At 42.5% G+C, this 26,340-nt stretch overlaps 3 protein-coding genes across 5 annotated transcripts; 2 read left to right on the plus strand and 1 right to left on the minus strand.

The window, feature by feature from the left end:
* The first annotated feature begins 129 nt into the window (after positions 1–129).
* LOC105431316 (lysosomal dipeptide transporter MFSD1) lies at positions 130–4,037 on the plus strand. Of its 2 annotated transcripts, none has more exons than XM_089075676.1 (7): positions 130–826; positions 1,739–1,864; positions 1,958–2,374; positions 2,578–2,889; positions 2,974–3,086; positions 3,182–3,420; positions 3,567–4,037. In XM_089075676.1, exons 1-7 carry the CDS (start codon positions 759–761, stop codon positions 3,609–3,611), a joined length of 1,320 nt encoding a protein of 439 aa, XP_088931802.1. In that variant the 5' UTR covers positions 130–758; the 3' UTR covers positions 3,612–4,037. The 2 variants fall into 2 exon arrangements, with proteins under 2 accessions (XP_088931802.1, XP_011643730.1); XM_011645428.3 differs by having other exon boundaries at positions 137–826; positions 1,588–1,864.
* Positions 4,038–4,894: 857 nt separating this feature from the next.
* On the plus strand, positions 4,895–10,372 carry ath (ATP-dependent RNA helicase DHX33). Its single transcript, XM_011645429.3, has 8 exons — positions 4,895–5,459; positions 6,324–6,648; positions 7,023–7,315; positions 7,446–7,678; positions 8,029–8,379; positions 8,703–8,901; positions 9,103–9,379; positions 9,915–10,372. The coding sequence occupies exons 1-8, from the start codon at positions 5,224–5,226 to the stop codon at positions 10,089–10,091; spliced, it is 2,091 nt and encodes a 696-aa protein (XP_011643731.2). The 5' UTR covers positions 4,895–5,223; the 3' UTR covers positions 10,092–10,372.
* Positions 10,373–14,225: 3,853 nt separating this feature from the next.
* LOC105431318 (uncharacterized) lies at positions 14,226–26,334 on the minus strand. Of its 2 annotated transcripts, XM_089075674.1 has the most exons (4): positions 25,606–26,334; positions 18,127–18,480; positions 16,588–17,191; positions 14,226–16,249 (listed from the first exon to the last, which is right to left on the minus strand). In XM_089075674.1, exons 3-4 carry the CDS (start codon positions 17,169–17,171, stop codon positions 14,992–14,994), a joined length of 1,842 nt encoding a protein of 613 aa, XP_088931800.1. In that variant the 5' UTR covers positions 17,172–17,191; positions 18,127–18,480; positions 25,606–26,334; the 3' UTR covers positions 14,226–14,991. The 2 variants fall into 2 exon arrangements, with proteins under 2 accessions (XP_088931800.1, XP_088931801.1); XM_089075675.1 differs by lacking the exons at positions 18,127–18,480; positions 25,606–26,334 and adding an exon at positions 17,688–17,841.
* Positions 26,335–26,340: the final 6 nt, after the last annotated feature.

The raw sequence follows: 26,340 nt of genomic DNA on the forward strand, positions 1-26,340 counted from the left end.
AAAAACAGAAACAAATGAAATATTGAATTTATACACAAATATTTATAATACAATTATTCTCATAATGCAATTTATTATATATTTTATATATATATATATATATATATATATATATATGTGTGTGTATAATTTATTAATTAAAAAAATAATTAGGCATTAAATCTTCGTGTAAAAGCACAATGCTAGAAATCAGTCTGAGATTTGAGTCTCTCTGAGGCAGAGAAAATTGACGGAATTGTCCAATCACATTGTTGTATACGTTTCTATTAGTCATTTTGCTGCTATCCTGTTGGCACTTTCCGACTGTAGGGATTTTGTTGCGTGAGCGTCTTGCCTCGTGTGCCATCCCGATTATTTTGTTGTATTACATATATCTCCATGAATGACGCATCCGTCGACTGACAGATTGACTGATCAACAATGACGGCACTCGACAACTGCGCGATGCAGTCGATGTAGTCGAGAGGCGTCGTTCCAGCGATCCCCTTTGTTCCGCCGTCGATCGTGCGATGTGACATAGGAGCGACATAAGAACGACACTTGTGCGTTCATTAGCGACTAATTAATCATTTGCGCCAATTTGACCGCCTTTCCTGGTGACTGCTGGCGAAACTCGTCGGGCGCGACAAAGACGTGACGGATCGGTCGCGAACGAAAATAATCGGGGATCTCAATTGCGACGGCATGGAAGGAGACGTGGCGGAAAACTCCGGCAGCGGAAATCTGGATCGATCCGAAGATGAAGCGGCCCTTCAAGGATGCTGCAGCCCGAAAAAAATACCCTACCGATTTTTGGGACTAGCACTCATGTGTCTGCTTGGATTCGGTACGAGCTGAATATATAATGCGAATATGCTGTATCGTTTACGCAACATGCCGCTCGTTGTTTACCTGTCAACATGTTGCGCCGAAATGTCGCTGTGCCTCAAAGGAGTAAACGCTATTGCAACAAAATGAGATATATCATTATGATGGAGCGCTTTATTTGCCTTCCGCGAGCTCCATTATTATGATCTATTCGATATTTTTCAATATCGAATGCGATAATTAGATGCCTAGTGAACATTCATGTGATACTTGTTTGATGTTGAAATGTTTGATGTACGAGATTTGTTCTTATTTATAAAATGTCAGATATCTGTCTATATTTATGAGAAACATTTTATTTTATGATTCGATAAGTCAGAAGTCAATATGGAGAGAAACAGGCAATAGAGAATAATTAAGTTTGAATTGAAATTGTTTTAAATGTATTCTCTCTTGTTATTAATTGCAAGAAAAAAATTTGACATTGCTTAGATAAGGCTATCATGAACGCTCTCTTTGTATAGTTTATCACGTCTCTTTTTTTTTTTAAATATTCGCCATATGTTGTGTAAGCGGATGTTAGAACCTATGATAATTAAACTATGCACCCATGATAGAATATCTTTGCTTATCAAACCTTTAGCAAATAATATTTTGCAATTCTCTAATTAAATTTTTGCTAATTTAACAAATTTTCTTAATTTAAAAAATTTTTGTTTTATTTCAGCATTATGTCTCTAATGAAAACTATACACTGATATACATTTTTTTTAATTTCAGGTTCATATTTTTGTTTCGATAATCCTGGAGCATTGCAGGATAATTTTAAATCTGATCTGCATATGTCAACTAGTACATTTGTCTTATTATATTCTATATATTCTTGGCCGAATGTCATCCTCTGCTTTATTGGCGGATTCCTGTTGGACAGCGTTTTTGGGATTCGGCTGGGTACGATAATATACATGGGCCTCACATTAATCGGTCAAGTCATTTTTGCAAGTGGTGCTATGATTAATGCTTTTTGGCTAATGATGGTCGGTCGATTTGTCTTTGGGTATGTTCCATTAGACAGTGCATAGAATATTTTGTAACCATCACATTTGATTTTATGAAATTATCGAATCGATAACTGTTTCTTTTCTCATAGAATCGGTGCAGAATCATTGGCAGTAGCGCAGAACAGTTACGCGGTCCTTTGGTTCAAAGGTAAAGAATTAAACATGGTGTTTGGGCTGCAGTTGAGCTTCGCCCGAGTAGGATCGACTGTGAACTTCCTAGTGATGGAACCAGTATACAATTATGTATCTCAATATTACAAGGGCCCAGAGTGCATCGGTATAGTTCTCTTTCTCGCAGCCATCACTTGCGTCATTTCGATGATATGTGCTTGTGTGTTGGGTCTCATGGACAAGCGAGCCGAGAGATTGCTCCGTCGCGGAGAGGGACAGGAACCGCAAGAAGTTAGTTTGAAGGATGTCAAGGATTTCAAGCTGATCTTTTGGCTGGTCGCGATCATTTGTATCGCTTACTACGTCGCGATATTCCCCTTTATTGCTTTAGGAAAGTAAGTACAGGATGACATAAGAATTTGATACAATTTTCAAATCGCATTAGTTAAATTTGTAAAATGGTTAAAGGATAATAATGTCGGTTAAAAATTATTTCTCGAATTACTTGTCTTATTATTGCTCTTTTATACATAACTTTACATGAAAAAGTCACATATTTTATATTTTTAGAGAAAAGATTATTTCATTTTTATTTCAGAGTATTTTTCGAGCGAAAATATGAATACGATCCATCTGCCGCAAATACAGTAAACTCTCTTGTTTACTCGATATCGGCGATAGCGTCGCCTCTCTTAGGTTACATGGTGGATAGAACAGGCAAAAATGTATTATGGGTGTTTATTAGTATCTGTATGACTATTCTTGCTCATGGATTACTCGCTTTTACTTACTTGAACCCTTATGTATGTATGGTTCTTATGGGACTAGCGTATTCTATGCTCGCAAGCAGTTTATGGCCTCTGATTGCTCTCGTGACACCAGAGCATCAACTTGGAACTGCCTATGGAATGTAAGTATTTATTCTTTAGTAATAGCAGAATAAAAAATGTCTGGGAATGTCAGACGTATAAGTTTAATATAATTTCTTTCGCAGAGCGCAATCTGTACAAAACTTAGGTCTCGCTGTGGTTTCAATTGTAGCTGGCATAATTGTCGATAAAGGAGGCTATTTAATGCTCGAGATGTTCTTCCTCGGTTGGCTCTGGAGTGAGTATTCTCGTGAACTTGGAAATTTGAGCGAATGATACGCTTTCACATAGAAAAATTGCGAAATTTTGTAAATATATTTCACATTGCAACAGTCTCGTTGATAACCGCTGGTGCAATCTGGGTGTTGGACATGGCAACAAGCGGTGGTTATCTTAACATGACGCCAGGACAAAGAGAACGATACGAGGCAATTCAATGCACGCCCGAAAGTTTGGAGCGTGAAAAGTTATTATCGTCGGAGTGCACGTCGGATCTCTCAGCTGACAGTCTTATGCAGCCACAATCTGACATTAGTATACGAAATCGTTATTTGTCTCGCATTGGCGCAATGGTAAATCTACTAACAAACACATATTTTACATATATTTTTATTTTTCGCATATAACATTAAATAACAATAAACAATAAAACAATACAATGGCTAAAACAAATTTAAAATATAAATGGTAATTCTTTAATAGCATTTTTAAATTTTAGGTACCGCCACATGCGATTACACCGATTCATCGACCTTTACGATGATACGTATAACTTAGTTGCAAATTCATGAAACAAATAGGTGTGTAAAAATACTTTCGTCGAAGTGTCTGCTCATTGTGTCTTCCTACACAGCTTAATCTGTGATAATTTCGTAACGCAATTTTATTCAAGATTTTGTACAATTCTATTTATATGAACAAATTCGTATTAATCGAATTGTAATTGTATCTTTGAGTCTCGATCAATGTCGATTATAGTTATATATGTCAAGTTTTTTAATTATTTATGACTTATTATAATAAATAACTTATGATAATTATGAATTATTATATCTTTTATCATAGTTAAAATCGATGATGTCAATCATTGCCTATTGTCATTGTCTATTTAAAAGCAAAGCGTTGCGAAATTACTTGTCCATAAGATATATTTGATGTGTATATTGATGTAATAAACGTTCGATCTCTGCGTATTGTCTTTTTCTACCATTTTCTTGAAGTATTGTGTAAAAAAGCTATTACTTCATTTTTTGCCTCGTATGTTTTAATATATGTTCTCAAGGTTCTTTAGCGATAATAGTCTCTCTTTCTCTCTTGGTCAGCTTCGACATGCTAAACTGCAAGCACATTACTATTGCATGACACATGATATGATAAATGACGGATGCTGGTGTTGTTGGCGTTAATTTTGATATCGTTATTAGTCAGAAAGAGATAATTCGCGAATCTTACTTTTTTACACCTCATGATGAAAAATATTTGAAATATTACCACAAACATTTTGGTCAATTTATTAATTTATTAATTATTAATTCTTTTAATTGATAACAATGAAGGCTTGTTGAATAAATGAATGAAAATGAAAACAAAAGACATCTATTTCGACTATGAATTCATTGCTTGATTTGAATTCAAAGACAGAGTCTTTGTAAAAAGACTTTGTAGATATTACAAAACTTTATAATAATTGTTAAATTTTGTGAGCATTAAAATATCTGAAAAAAATTTAATTTCATATTCTGATATAATTATTTTCGTACAGGAAATTTAATATTTTATATGCAAATATAAATATAAAAAGTACATAATATACACACAAATATAATAAAAAATTATATTTCATGATATATTTATAAATTCTACAGACATAAAAAAAAGATATTTCTTTATTAAACAAAAATTATTCCCTCATTAAATATAATCCTATATTATATTGTACACAATATTGTATGTAACACTAACTAATATCCCTAACTAGATATCGATATTATATACAGGACGTGGCCGGTTTCTCCGGAAATACGTAACATCGAGAGCGAGTCTTTGTTCGCGACGCACGCATCCAGAGTCTACGTCTGGTAACGCCTAAAAATTTCCAAGGCATTCGGTACTTCGTCGTTCATTCGACGGCATGCTGTCCGCGTGAAGTGCCGTGTTCAATCGTACTCCGAACCGAACCGCAACCGAACGCGCGCGCTCCGAGCGCGAGAGGGCGTGCGGACACGGGGCGAGCGTACACGGAACAGCTGTAGCGCGCAACACGTGCTTCTCGTGACGCTCGCGGAGCGGTCGCCGCGAGTGGTTGCTGTTACGCGTATATACGCGCACCGCGTGCACCGGCGTGCCACGCTCCGTGCGGCGCTCCGGGTGGCGAGATGAGAGTCCACGACGACGCGGATCCCAAGTACAGCGCGATGGGGAAGTCATCCAAGTTGGCCGTGAAGCGGCCCGGCACGGTCGTGTTCCGCGAGAATCCCGGCAAGGTGCAGAAAATGAACGAGAACAACAGAGGAACGGCGAACAGTGCGAATGTGCCGAGGAACGGCGACAAGGTGAACGTCGCTCTGCACCAGCGGAGGAAGTCGCTGCCGGTCTACATGCTCCGTAAACGGTAGGCTTCAAGGGGGCAAGACATCTCGAGGGAAGAAAAAGAGCGAGGAGAGAAAGAGAGAGAGAGAGAGAGAGAGAGAGAGAGAGAATTTACGAGGGCGACGGCGGCGTTCGCCGTCGTACACGCGGTATATACACAGTATTTCAAAATGGTGGCTCGTTACTGATTGTTGCAAATCGAACTAACTAACGAGGATACTTACTCGTAGTGGATAAGGTAGAATCGAAGATGATTAATTTGTGTATCGATGTGTATGTTTAATCAATTTTAACTGTGATCTTGGAATTGAAAAAAATAAACTTTTCATGTATCAGGAAATTCAAAAAATATTGAAGATTGCTGATCAACTTTGAAATATGTTTTCTTAAATTGTTACTTTTTCTATTTTATAACATAATACTTATTATCTATGTTTATATAACATGTTCAAATTGCATATTAAATAATTATGTATGTAATTTAATATTTATTTTAGATAAATATAAAAAGTATGGCGTATATGTAATATAAATATAAGTAGAAGAAATAATAATTATCTAATTTAAATATTAATAAATATTTTTATTTCAATTCCAAAAGATCAATTGTAACGGCAAGTTGTACTTTCATTTAATATTATATACATTATATATTTAATATTATACATTATACATTTACAATATTCCATATTTCTTTGTTCAAGTCTTGTATATCTTTCCTAGATAATACAAGATTTAAAATTGGAATTTAGACTTTTGCAAAGATGTTTAGACATCTTATGAACTCTTTTTTAGACTTTATGTTGCCTGGATTTTCTTATCCAAGAAGATTAATGATTCCTTTATTTTTCCATTTATGCTATTATTCTATTTTTCATTATTCCAGACTGTTGGAAGAGATACGTCGGCACAGCACTCTAATCATAATAGGCGAAACTGGCAGTGGTAAGACCACGCAGATTCCACAGTTGCTGCTCCAAGCTGGAATTGTTGGATCATCTGGTTGTATTGGCATTACACAACCACGTAGGATAGCGGCGGTCAGTATTGCACGTCGAGTTGCCCAAGAGCAAGGAGTGAAACCAGGAAAATTAGTCGGCTACTGTGTTCGTTTTGAGGATTGCACTTCATCTCAAACAAGAATCAAGTATCTGACGGATGGCATGATGGTGCGAGAGGCAATGACCGATGAAATTCTGTCGGATTATTCGGTATGTTGTCATCATATTATTAATAAACAATGCAGTCATTGAATGATAATGAACAACAAAGTTTTATATGATAAATTTGTGTCATAAGAAAAGATTCTATCTTTAGATTCTATCAAGATTCTATTGAGATTCAGTTTTATCTGAATTATATTTTAGAATATAAATCAAATCCCTTTAAATTAGATATCTAAACGTTAACAAAAAGTAAAAGTCAAGTCTTTCCTATTAAGAGATTATTAAATATATTAAATTAATATATTTGAAAAACGAATAGTATAACATTCTAAAAGTCAAAGAAAATCTCTTTAAACATCTCTGTCTCTGCTGTTTATTTGTTTTTTCGAATATTGCATTAGTTTATAACTTTGCAACAGGTAGTGATACTTGACGAAGCTCATGAGCGATCTGTGCAGACTGATGTTTTGTTTGGGGTGGCGAGACGAGCGCAAAATTTACGAAAGTTGAAGAATCTGCCACCTTTGAAACTTTTGATCATGTCGGCCACGATGGACCCCGTTAAATTCAAGGAATATTTCCAAGCACCGGCATTGTATCTGGAAGGCCGTCAGCATCCCGTGAGGATATTCCACGCGGTTTCCTCGCAGCAGGATTATGCATTCGCCGCGTTAGTTACAGCGTTTCAAATTCATCGCGAGACACCCGCGAAGTAAGAATAATAATGCTATAATAATAACGAACTATTGAAATTATTTTTGATGTTACGAAAATATGCGAGCATGCCTCTTTGTACAACATTCATTATCATTATTGCTTAGTCTTTGTTCTTAATTCTTTAGTGAAGATATTCTTATCTTCCTAACTGGTCAGGAAGAAATAGAAGCGGCAGTGGTAGCCGCCCGACAAGTGGCTAAACAATTGGACGGACAGGAGTATCCGCCTCTGAAAATCTTTCCTTTATACGCGGCACTGCCCACTCATCAGCAGTTAGAGGCCTTCAAAGCTTCGGCACCGGGAATGCGGAAATTGATACTATCGACAAACGTTGCTGAGACATCCGTTACAATTGGTGGTACGTACAAGTATCTTTGTTCTCTCTCTTTGCTATTTATTTTTTCTAAGCAAAAAATAGAAGGAGGAATAATCTCGTTTTTATTAGCGCTCAAAGTTTTTTTTTTTTTTTTTTTTGCGATAGATAATTATAAAGATAAGACGTGAGATGTAGAGGAAATTTATTTTTAAAAGTTTTTTTATAAAGTTTTCCAACGCGACAAGTGAAGCGACGTATCGCGCGTACGAGATTAATTATATCACTTTCGATATCGAAAGTGCGTTTATCTGACTATTAATTACACAACGTTCGCAGTTTTCGGACTTTTAATCGTTTAAGATTTGAGGATTTAATAAGAAAATTAAACGTAGGAATTCGCCACGTGATCGATACCGGAGTTGTCAAAGCGAGGACTCATCATCCGACGACGGGATTGGATGTATTGAGGGTTGAAAAAATCTCACGGGCTCAGGCCTGGCAAAGGGCAGGTAGAGCCGCTCGCGAAGCGCCGGGCAGGTGTTACAGAGTTTATACGCGAGAAGATTTCGAGAAGATGAAAGACATGCCTATACCAGAAATTCAAAGGTGCTCTCTCGCGGGAGTCGCTTTGCAACTACTCGCTATCGGCGTCGACATTACCACCTTTGATTTCATGGACAAACCGCCTAAGGAGGGTGTAGATGTGGCCGTGAACTGTTTGGAAAAACTGGGTGCAGTTAAAGGTAACGAGTGCTGCTAATATCTCTTCGTTTGCACGTTAAAGAAGATAAATAAGAATTTTATACAAATACAACAATTATGCGTATTAAATTTTTTATTAAATAATAATTATACTGTTTTTAAAATAAAAATATTCTTTTCTATTTAGTACAATAAAGAAATGTGATAGATTCGTTTTTAATATTGAGATTGAGATGACGCGATGAGAAAAAATGATTGATTAGCGGCATCCTATGACAAATATTTCGTTTCGTTATATTGAATAAGATGCGAATAATAGTTCCCATAGAAACAACAATAAATCGTTACATAATCCTTTGTAAAGGATCTCCACCGCAGTTGACTACGCTCGGCCGAACGATGTCACTATTCCCGTTAGATCCTCGATTTACCAAAGTGATCCTCGCGTCAGTGGAACACAGGTGTCTGGAGGAAGCATTGACGGTTATCGCTTTATTATCGGGAGAATCGATTTTCATGGACCCACCCACGAAGAGGGAACAGGCTTACAATGCACGCTCACGGTATAGCACTTGCTTGTAATCTATTTATCTAAGAATACAGTTGAATAGAAAAATAAAATTTAAGATGTGAAATTTGTATTTGTATACTCTTCGTATGGAATACTGTATTCGCGATAGAGCGCATTCTCCATTACGTTTCGCATCTGGTCAAGTAAATTATTATTTAACGTTATCCGACTAACTCTCATTGGGGAATTCTAGATTTGCTTCGCCTGAGGGGGATCACGTAACACTGTTGAATGTGTTCCGAGCATACCAAAGTGTTACGCAGAAGAAGGTGTGGTGCCACGAGAACTTCTTGCACCATCGAAATCTGGAGTACGGGTCGGAAGTGAGGCAACAGCTTGCGGCGTTGGCAGAACGTGCGAATTTGGAGAAGGCGAGTTGCGGAACGAATACGAAACAACTCAGAAAAGCTTTCCTCGAGGGATTATATGAGAATCTTGCCGAGCTGCAAAGAGATCAAACGTATATCACGGTAAGTGAATTCTCACACACACACACACACACACACACACACACACACACACACACACACACACACACACACACACACACACACACCTGCGCGCGCGATATTACTTCAGCATTATTATTTTTTACTGGCAATTTTTTGATGTTATATTGAATATCTTTTTCTTTTGCAGTCAATTTTACTATGAAATAATTTGTAAGAATGTAATATTTGAGACAGATATTATTGAAAAATATTTTATTATATTGATTGATATATGTGTGTTGATATATGAAATTTTCAATTATCTTTCTATTATTCTAGCAAATTTTAATTAGCAACTAAACAATTGAACATTTTTTTCTCTTGCATTTATTTGCAGTATTTAACTTTTTTCATTGAATAATACAAATTTAAGGAACAGCTGTGCACAGTACGCATCATGAATAATTTTGTCTTTGTATTCCACTGTTGTTTTCATCTCCGCTTTGCTTGAATTTCCTACATCGATGAGTAAGCAAGGAAGATCTTGCATAATCGTATTATGCATTCGGTACAGGTATACTCTAAGCAGCCGGTAACCATACACCCTTCCTCGACATTGCATGGTACGAAACCGCCATTGCTGCTGTTCACGGAGGTCGTAGCCACCGGAAGATGTTATCTTCGCGGTCTGTCTGCGATCGATCCAGCGTGGTTGACGCAGAAGAACATCGGCCCTGGAAAGCACGACTGACGCAATTTTTTTATCTTAGGACGTTATTTATACAGAGCTTATTTTTGTTGACGTGAGGTGGAGCAATTGAGGCCACCGAGTAACAAGGACAATGCAGTAATTTTTTTTCAAATTATAAAAACTGATAAGTATAAGAAATGTATAATTATAAAGAAAGATTACTGCGTTACATTCCACATGTATCTCTATTCATCGGTCTCAAATGAATCACCTTTTTTACAATTTGTACACTTTAAGCATTGTTATAAAATTTAGTTAATACAAATTCTAACCGCTGCGTACGTGTGTTTCGTTTTGTATATCGAATTGCGACTTTTTCACGTATTCCTCCCCTTGTACATACTTTCCTCATATTTTTACTCAAACAGTTTTACCAGCTCTGCTCTTTTTTCCAACGTAATTCAGAGCAAATACTCTCTAAGTTCGTTTGTTTCATTGCAATACAATTGGACCAAAGTTCCCACTGGTTTTATTACAACCGCAATTTTTACGGAAAGGTTTGTAAGCTTCTTGTCCAATCCCCAGTTTGGAGAATTGGACTTGTTTCTTTTTCTTTTTAACTTCTTATCTAAAGACTGACATAGTATTGCGATTCGTTTATGCCTTTTGGGACTAAATTCGCAGTCTTTATTTTTATCAAAGCAGATTATTATTATTTGCCCGTGTGAAATAATGTCGTATACGGATGGCAACAAATCTGGGAAAATAAATCTTAGCAGGTGATTCTTCTGAGCTCTGAGCTATCCGATATCTTGTTCCTTAACAACGTATGTTTAATGCTTCCTATAGTTTTGTAGAAGCGTAATTAAGTGAAGACTCATTCGCCGTTCATTCAACGTTTAATCTGAATCTCTTGTTCTTGCCTCTTTATCCTTTTTTATCCTATTTATAACGTCTTGTTCTCACAAAGCAGGACCCGAAGGAGTTTAATGAGACATTTACGGCCGCTACGGTAAATTGAACGAACATCAAGCAAGTTTTGTCAATTTTACCCGGTCTGCCGGGATCACCGCGAAGAAATCCAGCGGAATATCCCCGTTCCGGGATTCCGAGGAACTTAACCAGGCCCGCACGCTTAATGCTCGTTGATGGTAAGTACTGCGGAACGATTTAACCGCAAAACGAAGTTTCGCGCTCCCCGACAAAATTGCAGGGCGAATTTCGCCGCGGATGTTATATGCGAGGGTGTTACGCTCATAGCTGCGCACTTACCCGGCACTTACAACCGCGCTCCGTTCCGCGTTCTGCGTATCGGATAATTATGGCCTGAGCGGAGGAGAATATTGAATTTGCAGCTATGGCACGAGCTAATCGTCAAGCGAGGAAAGCCCGGCTTGAATTTTCAGATTAAAATTTTAACGCTCATAACATTCCGGAGCGTGTCTCGTTATTCCATTCGCACGTCCGTGCAACTTTAGCAAAGTTGAGAACGCAATTTTATTTATCATTAAATATAAGCAGCTCTCTGTGTAGTAGTAGTGAATCATAAAGCGAGCGAAAATGGATTACAATATTTTCGCAAAATACTAGATACAAATTAAATTTTCGAATATTTCGATTCGACGAAATTTCATGAAGCTGTACGAGCTTTATTATTGCATTTCGCTTTAATAATGACGCAAACGAAACAATCAATCGTTACGGCTTGACATTAAATATCCATTTATTGGTACGGAAAATTTTATTGGGCGCGCTCGCTTGAGGCAGAGGATTTTCCAAATGTTGCAGGACTCAATTATCCTTTCCCAGATAATTTTTGCCTGACGTATATGACCCAAGTGCCCAAGTGCTCCGAAAAAATATATATGTTATTTATAATCCTGTAATACAACATCCTGTAGATCTGTCCTCGGGCTCGGTAGTAGTAATGGCTTTAGTAATGGCTTTATATCGGAATATGTTCACCGATACAGGCGAGATCCGATGTAGGATTAAACCGTCACAGAGTTGGTTATATGGCACGAGGATACTCGCTCGTCGAGGTTGGATCGAATTACCCCCCTTCCCCCCCTCCTCTCTCTCTCTCTCTCTCTCCTTGTAGCGGATGCGTAAATAGCTGTCCCCTCTTTCTCTCGTCTTTACTTCCTTACTTCCTTGGAAAAATCGCATTCGATCGCATGAGATGACGATGATACTAACGGATCTCGCCGACTCGAGATTTCGTAGCCCCCATTACGCTTTCTGACATTTAGCTAGAACCACCCCTATTGCGTAAGTAGTGATCTTCAACGACGTTTCTTTTCTCAAATCGTCTCAAATCGTTCTCAAATCTTTTTTCTTCCGCGGACGGAAAAGTGAAATTGACTTGATTATAAAAGACGAAGTGTCTGCGTCTCGACACTTTGTACGCGCATAATCCGGAGTTGGTTAATACGAATGTGGCGGTGAGAATACGCGAATATGCCTCCGGGGTACAAATAAAGTGAGGATTTAATCTAAAACGCCCTGAGAGTTTGAAGAGCACTTTGCGAGCGTTTCATCCGTCAATTCCGGCGCATATCTAATTTCGCTCGTGGAAACTGAGAGACGCATTATGGATCTCCCGATATGAAAGTAATTACCATCCGTAATTTGCGTACGGCAACATCGCGAAAGCGATCCCTGTTCCGTCTTGAACATTTGAAAGTCCACGGGGAAGCACAGCGATTGTCGGAGGTAACATCGAATAATCGTTGCGAAGAGTGAGTTCCGATCCTTTCCGTTAAGCTTACGCGTGCATTTTAGTTCGCTCATATGTGGGAGAAGCTCTTTGACGCGGAGCGCATTACGTAATTTCGATATTCTCCTAAAAGCTCCACTTTTTGCAGAGAACTTTTCGCTGGGCTCGAATTTGCACAAGAATCAGGATCTTGCGCCGAAGATCATTCATCGAATCCAGTAAATGATCGTCGTCACCGCGAGGTGCAAGAGAGAGGAAGAGAAAAGATCTTTCATCTCCCTCCCTCCCCCCCCCCATACCAAGTTCCAAGTTTCTAGAAGAAACTTTTTTGTCTACTCGCGCCCCAGGATACCCATTGCAGGCTTGCGCGCGGTCCACTCCGGTCCACATCCGGCATGATTAAGAATTAATTATTTATGAGCACGCCGACTACATCGCGCTTTCTTCGGGGATTCACTCCCGTTGATAGGGCACTCTCTCGTTATGAATAGAGCGATATAGAATCGCGCGAGATACCGGATAAGCACGCTGAAAGCGAACGAAAATAGGCTTCCGCTTGGCGCTTCGAAAGCGTCAAGCTCCGTCTCTTCTCTCTCAATCTCATCTCTCTCTCTCTCTCTCTCTCTCTCTCTCTCTCTCTCTCTCTCTCTCTCTCTCTCTTCTCTTCTTCTTCCTCCAGTCACCTCTCCTTATAACCCTAGTGCAGTCTCCTTCGTAAAGACGGCCCTTTGTGAGAACGCTTAAGAGACTCCTTAATAATGAATTCCTCTATGAATGATCCGTGAGCCGTCGTGTCACGAGAAACGATGTAACGCTCGTGGACAAGCTGGATAGTCTAGCTTATCCGTGGAAACAAACCTTTGCTTTTTTTTTTTTTTTTTTTTTTTTCTATCAAGCGTCCATTTAAACTGATCCACCGTAGATTCAGCCGTGTGAGGGTAGCTCAACGGGATGAAAGAAGCGCATCTCTCCCGCCATTTTCGTCGCCTACATAATTAACCGGCTTCATTTTGTGGCGTCTTTTATATCCGCGTGCTTTTCACGCACACTTTTCTTTCACAGCCGCCTACGGTCTTTGCCTTTGTGATTGATCTATCTCCGCTCTTGTTTACAGTTCTTTAACCCTCCCAGATCTTTATCTGTTACAAAAGGTTTATTATTACGAATAACTTTATAATAATAATTCTCTCATAATAATTTCTGTTGATAATGTTCATCTAAAGTTGAGCGTTCATCTATTGACAAATTTCGATGTCACGGTCTTCGATTAATTTTGCATAATTGACAGAGCCTGCATTTATTTAACAATATAAATTCGGATTCTTGGCTTTTATCGTTCGATATTATCGCGACGGGCGCATTTAACGTGTCTTCGCTGCTCGTGACGTTTTGATATTGCAGATCATATCAATGTAACCGGCATTATAATAATTGTACTAGCCGCGAGTGTTGATCACGAAAAGAGGAGAGGACTTTGAGAAAGACAACGACAGCAACAGGTGGCATCAAAAATTCATTCGTGATGGGCCTCCATCAGCAGGGGACATCTGTTTCTGGGGATCACTCGACCTTCTTAATTACGATTCCGCAGAGTAATTAGCGTTTGTGACACCGCAGGTGTGTGCCATTAGGATAATGCAGGTTGTACCGCGGTATTCACAGGCGTGAGACAAATGTTTCGTAGATTAAAGAGCGCTGTAAGAATACAACGAGATAGAAACATCTTCCCGATTGGCTTCGAAACTAATCGAGAGCTCCTCTTTAATATCAATAAAGAGCATGCAAATTTATATACGCGTGTACATGTAGATAAATGGAAACTCGAGATATGTATATTAAATTATTGGAAATTTTACACTTGGGATGAAAATACTATACTATATATCGTTACGTTAATCCATCTAAAAAATACAAATATAAAAAAATTACGTTTCGATGCGAACAAACTTTTCATTAATTTAATATTTGTCAATGAAAATTTTATGAAATTATTTGCGAACATTTCGATAAGCGAGCCATCAAAAGAAATAGCTCTATTTTAAATGTACATTGCACGCAACTGTAAAATTATTTTTTTTTTTTTTTTTTTTTTTTTTATAGAATCATCGAAAAAGCTATTTCGATAAAATAATGGAGAATCTTTTATTTCACCGTCACATTTCAAAATTTCTCTCTATTTGTTCATCTCGAATGCTCGGAGATTTGGAAAGGGATAGCGTCAAAACCTTTCAGCTTTTTACGCTATCCATCTATCCATCTGATAATTTTGATCCATAAATATTCCTTCGTGCAGACGAGAGCCGCGTTCGTTTCTACGACATCCATGATTTGTCGGCCTATTTGAACGAACATTCCCAGTGTTCTGAGAGCAGCGATAACAAACGTACGTACGCTGGACACGAAAGAGACCGGCTGGACAAGGGACAATTTATCTCGATCCTGGGGAGCTTGCGACGCGGTTAGTTTTGAATTTTGTGTCGATCGGCTTGTCGAGCCCTCATAACTCTCGATAAACCATCGAACGCTAGACAATGAAGGCGCGCTTCTCGCGACGACTCGAACGGGGTCGTCGTTCCGCCTCGATTTCTGCGGAATTCTCCCCTGCGGGAAATCGGGGGAGAAGCCACGATATTTGTAAAGCGCTCGCCGGCGCGATCGTTCGAGCATCGACGAAAAGAACGGATGTACCGCTGCCGGTGCCGCTGAAATGTCCCTTCCGGTCCGCGATCCTTCCTCCTCTCCCGGCGGGGGTTGCCGAGAGCGTTGCTTCTTCGCGTCGCTTCTTCCGGCAATCCCGAATCGCGGGGACGACGCGTCTTTCTTAACAGCCTCCCCTCCACCTCCTCGAGACTCGAAGGACGACTGCTCGGGGATGATACTTCCTCCGCGTGGCGATAAAAGCGAATCGCAGGATAATTCCTCGGGCTTCCGACGGGGCGTCTCCGAGGTCTTTATCGCCGGGTCACGCGATGAATTTCCTTCAGAAACCATCAACTTTACGATGCTCGTACGGGGACGCCTCACGTCCACGTTTACTCGCCGGAACTGCGAACGCGACGGCGGCGGCGACGATGAATCTCCGTCGTTGTTTGTCGAAGGGGCGCGGGGATTTCCCGCGGAATCACCCTCGATCCTCCCGCGATCCTCCCGCGACGTCCAGGGATCGCGTGACGTTTCGTCGACTCTCGAATTTCTTTTTTGCGATGACGAGCCGAGCCGAGAGGAGAACCGATGGCCGCCGAGCGATCCTCGTTCTCGGGCAACTCTGAGTGAAAATGATGCGTCCTCAGACTCAGGGTTCGTCAGCGAACGTAAAACTTTACGACGCGAATCCTCCCCGAGGTACGCCGATCCGGAATCGACTTTGTCGTCGTCCTTGGGATTAGGCGTCGGATTAACGGCGTGCGAACTCGTCCCGCGGGATAAAAACTCGTGACCATCCCGCGGCTCCTTCCGTCCGTCGTACAAAAGTTCCGGCACGATCGGCAGTGCTCGCTGTCTGAAATTTTTGCACGTGTGTCATGTTGCGGCTAAAAGGATTGAACTAACGCGATAATATTGTATCCTCCAGCTTAACGTCTCCGGGGCAAAAGATAAAATTTATACGACGAAGCGCATTACGGCAAAAAATATTAAATGAAGTTTCCCTCGCGCCCGCACGCTACCGGAATTATTTAGGGAGACAGCGTAATTTACAGATAGCATGCCACAAAGTGAAGCTTATTAAAAGAGAAAGAAAAAAAAAAAAAAGAAAAACACGGAGACTTATGTGCGACACCGAGAAGGAAAAATATTTGTAATATTGTGAGGCCTTATTTACAAAAGACGTGTTTTCACCTTTTATTTGCGTAGGAACCCTCGGTCGGCGTAATCCCTTCGTATTTATCAATTTCGCTGCTCCGTTTCGCATAGCTGTTCGGCGCAACTGAGCACGAAGTTTCATTCGTTACTCTTCTCCCTCGTCTTTGAATTATTTTCGATTTCGAAGCAATTCGACGCCCGCCAGGGTCGTTTCTAGACTTGGAAATAGCGGAGGATCTCGCCGTCGCGTGCGACCGCTTCTCTCGTGGATATTTTCCTCCCCCCCGTGTTTCTCCGAACGGCAGCGTCGCCGCATCGGCCATTACGTATCGCGGAAATGGATTTTGCTGGCTTTTCGTCGCGCCGGGGCGATTTTCTCCCGTCGTGGCGAGCGACGGTGCGGATAGATTCGCCGACAATTCGTTGCTTATCTCGAGCAAATAGTCCGCCCAACAGTAACCGAGAGTTACCTCCTCGTTGTACGTCTTGTATATTTTCCGCCAATATCGGAGAGTTTGTCGCAACAGCGAAACGGGATCCATCCCCTGTCCCCTGCCCTCCGTTGATCCTGATATCAACGAGAGCAACAGAGCGGAAAGTATCGGAATCGTGGGCGACATCGATTCGCGTCACCGTGTTCCTGGAGAGGACAGAAATGGATACGAACGATCATCTTTTCGGACGTGCGCATAAATCGGTTGAATCTTGTCAGAGAGCGGGGAAATCGCGGTGCACGCCTCATATCTCCGAAATGGCCAAGAGAGAGAGAGAGAGAGAGAGAGAGAGAGAAAGAGAGTTGGCGGTTGTTCGCGGAAAAATCGCTCCCGTATGTTACGTAAGCGGGGGGGGAAAGATGAGAATTGAAACATTCGCGGGATGCGCGGGATTTTCGGAAACGATGTTTCGCAATTCGTTATGATTTCACGCTTTTAAACACGCGAGATCGTCGTCGGATTTTTTTTGGTCGATAAAAAAATTCGTACACGCTCGTTAAACATTCGTAAAAATGAAACTCATAAAAATGTAAATATACACGGTATATAAATGGAAGCTCTCTATGAATGATGAAAAGCGGGAACTCGCGGGCTTGGTTAATCTCGCGATTTGCGGGGATTAAAAAGGAATGTAAAAAGTACCTGATGCGTTCCGCATTAAACCGCCATCACTGATGCCCACTGGGAGTCTCGGGCACGTCTTTTTTGCGATGTTCATGATATTCGAAGTTACTGACGATAACGAGCGGCGGAAATCGGAGTAAAAAAAAAAAAAGAAAAAAAAAAAAAGGAAAAAGAATACACGTTCACATCGCGGACACGCCGTTCCGATCGCGCCGGTTGCCATAACGAGTAAACGCGCGCGTTTACAAAACAAGAGAGGAAAAAAAGGGGGAGAAGGAAAAAAATCGCTGTAATCGGATTCGTTGAATCGCGTGCGTGAAAAAAGGACTCCCTGAATATTTATTCAGGGTGGAGAGAGAGAGAGAAAGAGAGAAAGAGAGAGAGAGAGAGATTTTCTCCTGGTGATGTTAAACGGTGGACTGACTGGCTTTTACAGGAGGGACCTCGCTTTACTCACCTTGGCAATTAACACTCGCGCCAAAAGTGCGTAAAGTGCACGGACTCGCCTCGTAGGATCCCTGCCCCATTCGCCCCGTCCCCCGTCGTCAGGCTCTTTTGCCAGGTCGTATCCTCCTTACTTTTTTGCCTTATCTCTTTCCCGTTGACGCGCAGGTTGCCTCGCGCGAAGGTAACGGGACCTGCTCGCGGTGGAAACACGAATGACGACGAAGAGGTCGGTTGCATTCCTAACACCATTCCTCGAATAATCCTGGTGCGGTTCGAATGGAATCTCGGCGTTACTTGACGCGGAGCGATTTATAAGAGTCGTTTCGTCGGGGAAAACAGACGGAGATGCGAGAACTGAGCGCAGCTACGCGAGAAAAAAAAAGGGGAGACGTCGTTACACCTTCCTGTCGTCTTGAGGAAGCGGAAACAGAAGCGGCGGGACGTCCGTCGTCGTCGTTGTCGTCGTCGTCGTCGTCGTCGTCGTCGTCGTCGTCGTCGTCGTCGTCGTCGTCGCGGGCGCAGCGGGAGCGGCAATAAAAAGGGATATTATGCTGTGTACACGGACAATCATCGTGGCTTAATTGAAAGAGTTTAAGCGCGAAAATAAGTTACGGGAACTTCATAAACTTCGTACTCCCGGGACTTGCGCGAAATGTGTTACCGAAGACTCGTCGCGGTAACGTGTCCCGTTATATTACAGCGAAATTACTTTTTTAAATGAGGATGAATTATTAATAAATAAATCTTTCATCAACAGAGAATGTTTATCTAACTTATGAAACGATCTTCCTCATTAGCAATTGAGAAATGGCACACTTTATTAAACTGATGTAGCGATGGGTTAAATGTATTTAATGAATGTTTATGCAGACATAATTTTGCGTACACATCTTGGTATTTGTGAAAAATAAAAAGAGCGATAAAAAAAAAAGGTTATACGATTGCGCTTTGAGACTGGGCCATTGCGTGTGCTTTAATAGAGTTGAATAATCCTTTGCTTCAGCTGCACTTGGCCAAGTAACTAATTAACGAATTACCGGATCTTTATCTGCCAGCCGTTCACCGTTTTCTATTTGCTCTCTTGTTCGCCGTGAAATAAAGGCATTCGTACGTCTGTCGCTAATTAACAGTGAAAGCGATTTTGCAGCCACGCTTCTTTCCTTTCTTTTCACAATGGGAGTACTGGATTTATGTGGGCACCGTGAAACCCGCCTTTTTTTACAACTTGACAATGAATGAATTAAAGTTTTTGAGGCTGAAAAAGCGCAAACGGCATTATTTTATTTTTATACTCCTTTGTACTTTATTTAACCCGTTGTTGTATTTATCATCCTCTCCGTTTTGAAATTTTATTATCGAAGCCTGCACGCGTACGCGGCAGAATCCCGGCAGAACTGGAACGATTCCTTCGAAGGAGATCTCGTTGTAAAAAGAGAAATTAAATTATCCCGCAGTATATTTACTAATAAAAAAAAAAAAAAAAAAAAAAGTAGAGGAGCCGAGATTTATAAAACTTCATAAATTTAAAGTAGAGGCCGAGCCCCGCGCGCGCGATAACTCGCCCGTGAGTGCGCGAAGGGGTTAAATTACACATTTCTCATCCCGCGTCTACTTTTTGCTCCTTTCCGCCCGCGCCTTTTCCCACTTATCCTCGTCGCTTGGTTGTTTTTCTCCGCCCCAGTTTTCCGCTGTACGTACGGAACGTAACGGAAGAAATCGGGGAAAAAAAAGCAATGCTGAGCGCATGGATGATCCACGGAACCGCACTCCTGCTCCGGAGGATCCTGGAGTCCCCTAACCCCCTCAAAACACGAGACGAGAAAGCGATAGCTGCCTCCTCTTCATTTTACCATTTACCCTCTTACCCTCTTGTCTTTGTCTCCCCCCCCTCATCCCCCCTCTCTCTTTCTCTCTCTCTCTCTCTCTCTCTCTCCTTTCCTCCGTCCCTCTTTCTTTCCTCGTCGTCTTTTCTGTCCCGTGCCTTCCGTTTACTGCCTGCTTATCCCCCCCCCTCCCCTCCCCCCTCCTACTCCGTAGCACTCCACTTTGTCTTGCGCTCGACAGTTACATCGACACCCACTCGTTCGGGGTAAGTCTGACCGGTCGGAGTGGTGCACAGATAGGGGGGGGTAGTGCTGGTGGTCCAGGAACGTCAATCGCGCACTTCCACGAGACGAGAATGGAATAATTGGAGCGCTAGCTTTTTGCGACGATCGAAACTTTTTTCCCTCGCTGTTAGTGCGAGTAATTTTCCCCGTGTACACCCGAGTGAGCGCATATCAGAACGATAATTGAGAATATTCACGTTTATATGAGTTTATGTGTGTTGTTTACGTTTTAATTGTTTTATTGTTTGCATTTCGACAAATCTAGTTTTGGTTTGCTCAATTTTTCTAAACAAACACGTTAACACGCTGTCTCTGTTTTTTTTTCCGAAAGGGGAGCTCGAAATACAACTATAAATATTTAATTTTGATATTGCTCGTTGTCGTTGTTCGTATGCATGATGGTAGATGAAAGAAAATCGCTCTGAAAGCCCCGAATCCTAAATGTATCGCGGATCGGCGGCAGCTTTCAGCTCCTCGGAATATTAAGATTAAAGTTTTTAGATTCCTCGCCGTGTTACAAAGGAGGTACATAAATTAGCTCTTAAGTTTTAACTAAATGACAAGCAGGGGAAAAACCGAAAGAAGCAACATCCGGGAAGAGAGTAAAAAACGATGTTACGAAGTCGCTAAGCTGCTTTCTTGCCCGGTACTTTCGCCGATCGCATTTGCCTCAAATTGCCATTGTGCTTTCCCGAGCTTTCGCGATTAGAGAAACGGGCTCGAATTACAAATACGGGCCGGGGGACCAGGATCGGATTTTCCGATCGTATCTCTGCCGAGGAAAATCTGACGGGGCGATACTCGAGAGACGTGGCCGTCACTAAAAGCGAAGTGAATTGAAGGAGCGCAATGGCATTTGATAAACTCGCGCGCAAGATATCGCTGATAATGAAATCTCTCTCTCTCTCTCTCTCTCTCTCTCTCTCTCTCTCTCTCTCTCTCTCTCTCTCTCTCTCTCTCTCTCTCTCTCTCTTGCCGCACGCCGTCGTATCGGCATTTTCTGATACCGCTCAAAAATCCTGACAAAAATCGGACGCTAATGAAAGCTTCGTACGACGAGCACGGGCATTGAGCGAAAAAGAGCCGAACGAAAAAAAGATTGAAAATATTTTTCAATCATTCTCTTTTTGCTGCCGCTGTCGATTCCCATTTCGATTTCCGCATTTAAATGAGGAACTAGTAAAATTTCTTTTACGATCGCACTAGAGACAGTATTATCAACTTTGAAGTCTAAATAAGTTTTCTTTTCCAAATTAAGGAATGTTATTAAAAAAAAAAAAAAAAAAAAAAAATGCGATGAAAAAAGAGAGCTAGAGGTAAGAGTGTATATTACTTTTCTGTGGTGAATAATTAAAAACATAGACAAACACGCGCATATTAAAGTGATTTTGGGATTTGTTTAGAACGAGTCGAGTGATTAAATTCATTTCAGATGGAGGTCGGCTCGTTTGCATGTCGCACGAGGTATCAACGCCTGTTCTATCTACGTGCAAAAGCTTATCAAAACTTGTTATTTAACTATACCGGCGACTCCTGTCGGTTTATATGTTACCGCCTTTCTACGCAATTTTCCGTATTTCCAGATATATTTCCGACTGTTATCCTTTATATAGCGTAATCTCGTTACGATATTGCGGCGCACTCGAGGCTATTCGTTACGGCGAATGTCGGTTTCGTTATTGTATCTCTCGCAGCGTGGTAATCCTAAAACAGCTGTCACTCGCAGATACTCCAGAAATGATGACCATCTTCGTCCCGCGCGACAGTCCCGTCTTGGAGATGAATTTTATCGCGCGCGGGTGCAGCTTCCTCGCGAATTGCCGCTTGAAATCCTTAACTACTAACGATTTATTACGAGCGTAATAATTGCGGTCTGGAGGCAGGCTGGCGACGAGCAAAATTTTCTCTCTTCGGTATAATAATGTCCGTCTATATTTCCTCCGGTGTGGCAAATTATTGTCACTCCGGTGCGTCGAGTTGCATCGTCCGCATGCCTATGCTCATATTTAAAAATTCTAGGGTTTTTATTTGAAAATTCACGGGATAGTTGCGCGTGTCATTTTAACAGTCGTTTCAATAACAATTAGCTTCAGGCGAGCGCGACATAATTTGCAGCGAGTTTGCAAAAAGCTTTTGTCCCTACTGCGTTCTTGACGCTCGATTACAACGATATTAGCGCATTTGCGCGTTTACACGAGACGTCGGCGCGCGTTTCACGTCCAAGTATCGAATTAACGTAATATCGGATTAGTGCGTAAGCGAACGCACCCCCTGGGGTGTAGCGCGGGGTGCATAATCGCATTTTACAAAGTTCCGCGCGCGAAAAGGCGCCGTCGTAACGAGGATCTATTCTGAGGCCGAGCATTTTAAGATTTTACTTTATCCCGTCGTGGATAAAAGCCCGGCGTCGCGTTGAAAATTCGATTTCATTAATCTGGCCGCCGCCGAAACGACCGCGAAATCGATCGAGAACGCCGCCGCGGAAATTGGGACGGTCCTCGGCCGCCGGCGACAGCGGTGGCGTCGACGAGCGAGTGGGGGCGGAGGCGGGGGGGGGGGGGGGCACGTAAAGAGAAGAGGAAAAAAAAAAGAAGAGCGAGAGAAAAGGACTTTTCCTCCGTGACTTTATTCCACCTAACTTCGCCCTGCCGGTTTACGACTCCCTGAATACAGCCGGCTAATTAACGGCGCTTCCTTAGCGGGCGAAGTCTGGGAGTAGCCAATTTCATTTCCGCTCTCCTTCTCGTTTTTATTTTTTCCGCCCCTCGGTTAAGCGGTCTCGCTCGCCGTAATTCAGGGTTACCGCGCGAGTGTCTCTCACCCGAGGCATATATCCGGCCGTGTGCTTGGCGCGTTTCACTCTTCGCTCGAGAAAATTCATGCGCTTTTCAATTTCGCCGAGCCACCTGGACCTTACGTCTCGGTAAGATAATCCCGCTCCTTCGGGAAGCCGGCTCTCTCGCGGGGTTATTCCTGTTCAACGCGCCCTAGTTGTGTTTCGACGATTAATCTGTCGAATCTGATGAAAGATCGGTACACACACACACACACACACACACACACACACACACACACACACACACACACACACACACACACACACGTCCGTATAATATCGCGACGTGATGAAAGGTCCTCAATTTTCGTGAATATCGCTATTCATTATCTTGTCGCTGCCGGGGGAGCTTTTTATAAGCTTCTGTGTGATCGCTAATACCGCAATTTGTTCGCTCTACCGCATGTAGGACTGACGAATTGAATGGCAACGATTCGATTCCTTGATTCGATTCAATTATATTCGGCTGCGGATGCGAATGGACCCGTGTTCATTAACGTAACAAATGCCACCCCCTCCCCGTGCTTCCCCCCCCCAATGTACATTAATCAAATGTGTACTGCATTGCTCCTCGGCGATTCTGAATTATTCTTCAATTAGCCCGCGGCGCGACGCGGTTTAATTCCGGAATAAAGACCATCTGGGACTGTTCCCCCCCTTTTTTTTTTTTTTTTACAAACGTGCCGCAAGATCTCGAGTACCAAGCGGGATTCGGCACAAAACCGGTAATTTCCAAGCTTTGTCAGTGTCGGCCAGAGGCATTTCCAAACTTTGTCAATGTTGTCGTCTAACCGATCGTGTTCATTGCGGCCGGGGCGACGGTTTTGCGCGCACGCGCGCGGGGAGGGCGGGAGGGGGGAGGGGGAGTAGCGCCGTTGCAGTTTAACGAGCTGGTTGAATTGATGTATTCTCGGCTCGGTTTTAATTAATCGGAGTGATGTTTCAATTCGGATGACAGGTAAATCATGAGCGAAGTGTCGGCGGGAGGGCGGGCGAGAGACGGGGGCGAGGAGGCGCGAAAAAGAGCGAGAGAGAGAGAGAGAGACACACTCGGGGGGGAGGGGGAGGAAGCGGCTTGGCGCCCGTGTGGGCGAGCACCTCGCACGTTTGCGTGGAGAGGTATGAGGCTTCCCTCGTTAAGGGTCGTAAATAATGGCGATGGCGACGATAACGAGGCAATTTACGAGGCACGCTCCCGCGCACGTTTTGGCTTTGACGTTTCGTCGCGGCATGATTTAAATTTTTCGCAAGTTTGCGACTTTCAAGTTTGCGTGGCACGGACCTCCTCCCCCCCCCTCGCGCGCGAGGATAACTCACCGCGACGAAGGACCTCCCGCGTCGATCGATCGGCTCGGCGAGTGAATTATAATAGCGGATACACAACGCACCCGGTATTTTATCGTCCGTGCGAGACGCCAAAATATTTCATGGCCTGCGAAGATTGGAATAAAATCCGATATCGGCGCGATAAAGTTTTTCGACAAACGTGTACCTGGCGTGTACCACACGTGAACTTCGTGAAATTCTCCCCTTCTCGAGATTGCGGAGGATATTACACGAAGGAACCTTGTTTTTGTATACATGATAATTTGGACGGGATATAAAATTTCCAGATCGTGAAGATTTTTGATTCATATTCGATCGCGCAGGTGCGGACATAGTAAAATTCAAACGGCGAGCTTGGATCTTTATGTCGAGCGTTTTCGTAAATCCTTAAGATCGCGATCCCCAAGAGGCGATTAGATATATGAAATATTTTGGCGTTTGACTCGATTCAAACGGGGGATACTCCAATTTTCCAACTTCGATTATTCGGGTGCATGTAAATTTGCGGACTTAATGAATGTAACGCGGCGTGGCCATATGGTCATGGTATATACGGATATTTCGCTCGCTAATGGTCTTCCCGCTCGTTTATACTCCTTAGAGCGTTCTTAGAGCACCCCATTTCTCAGAAAGTGTAGAACAGATATGAACAATTTAAGTTTTAAAATGATTGAGGCGTTAGGAAGGGTAGGAAAGAGTTCCATGTGTTAACCCAGTGGAGAGATTCATGCAATGTTAAGCACTAGGAACTTGTGCCTTCTTAAGTAGACTAGAAGCACGATGTTTTAATGAAAAACCTGATCTTCTCGCTCTCATTAATATCCATCACCGAAATTAATCGGAGCTCACGAAAAGTGTAGGCTTTATGCTCCACGTATGCATGTACGGGAAAATGATGGAAAGTCAGGAAAAAAATAAAAAAAAAAAAAAAAAAAATATAGCGAGAAAGTATTGACGTGATCGTGAAAATGACCGAATTCGGAGTATTAACTTTGAGGTATGGTTACACAAAAAAACATGTTGCGCTATAACTATAAATATACCGTAGCAACCCGCGTAGTAACTCGTGTTGGACCCATAAAAAAACGTCTATAAAGGATATAAAAATATTTTTTTTTTATATTTTTCCTCTGCGAGGGACATCTTGCGCAATGTTCCCTTATTATTAACTTCCTTGTGGGCGTCCAAAATCTATGACTATGAGAATCGACAGGTTCACCTGATTGTGTACATCGAGGAATTAGCTCGACGATCGACGATACCACCCCGGCGGAAACACAGCCGCACAAACGCCAGTCGCTTATTTCGCGAGGCGAGTCGCGTGGGTGACGTCTGCCTCCGGCAGCCTCGCCGTTGCGGAACGGAAAGCGAAAGACGGAAAGAGGAAGCAAGAGAGGGAGAGAAAGAGACAGAGAGAACGATAGAGGGATGAGGGGGGAGGGAGAGGGGAAAATTCCCTTCGCACACCGAGCAGCCTCTTCAAGCAGCCTCTCGCTCGCGCCCTTCTCGTTCTCGTGTGTGAGAAGGAGGAGGGGGGGGGGGGACAGACGGAGGTGAAGGGTGGCGTGTGTGAGATGCGAGGGTGTAGAGAGAGATGCGGTGGGTGCCGAAGGCGCAACGGCGGCTGCGAGAGGATGTGGAGCACGAGCCGGCGGCGGTGGCGGCGGCGGCGGTGGTGGTGGCAGCCGGAGAAAAGATGCTGCGCGTACACGAGGAAGAAGCAGGATGGAGAGCCTGCGATGTGGGGGCGGCGGAGATAGCAAGAGGGGCAGCAGAAGAGGATGAGTGAGAGAGAAAAAGATAGGGAGAAGGAGAGAGAGAGAGAGAAAGAGAGAAAGGGGGAGGAAAGCCAGAACGACCCGGGGGTTGCCGTGGTGCTATCGACCGGGCCGCTGGTCGGAATCAAACCAGGCGTCGGCGCCGTGGCAGTCCCGGCTTCCTCGAGTGCCGGACC

Source organism: Pogonomyrmex barbatus, unplaced genomic scaffold, assembly GCF_055798465.1.
Source record: "Pogonomyrmex barbatus isolate J1 unplaced genomic scaffold, ASM5579846v1 scaffold19, whole genome shotgun sequence".
In the NCBI taxonomy this organism is placed as follows: domain Eukaryota; kingdom Metazoa; phylum Arthropoda; class Insecta; order Hymenoptera; family Formicidae; genus Pogonomyrmex; species Pogonomyrmex barbatus.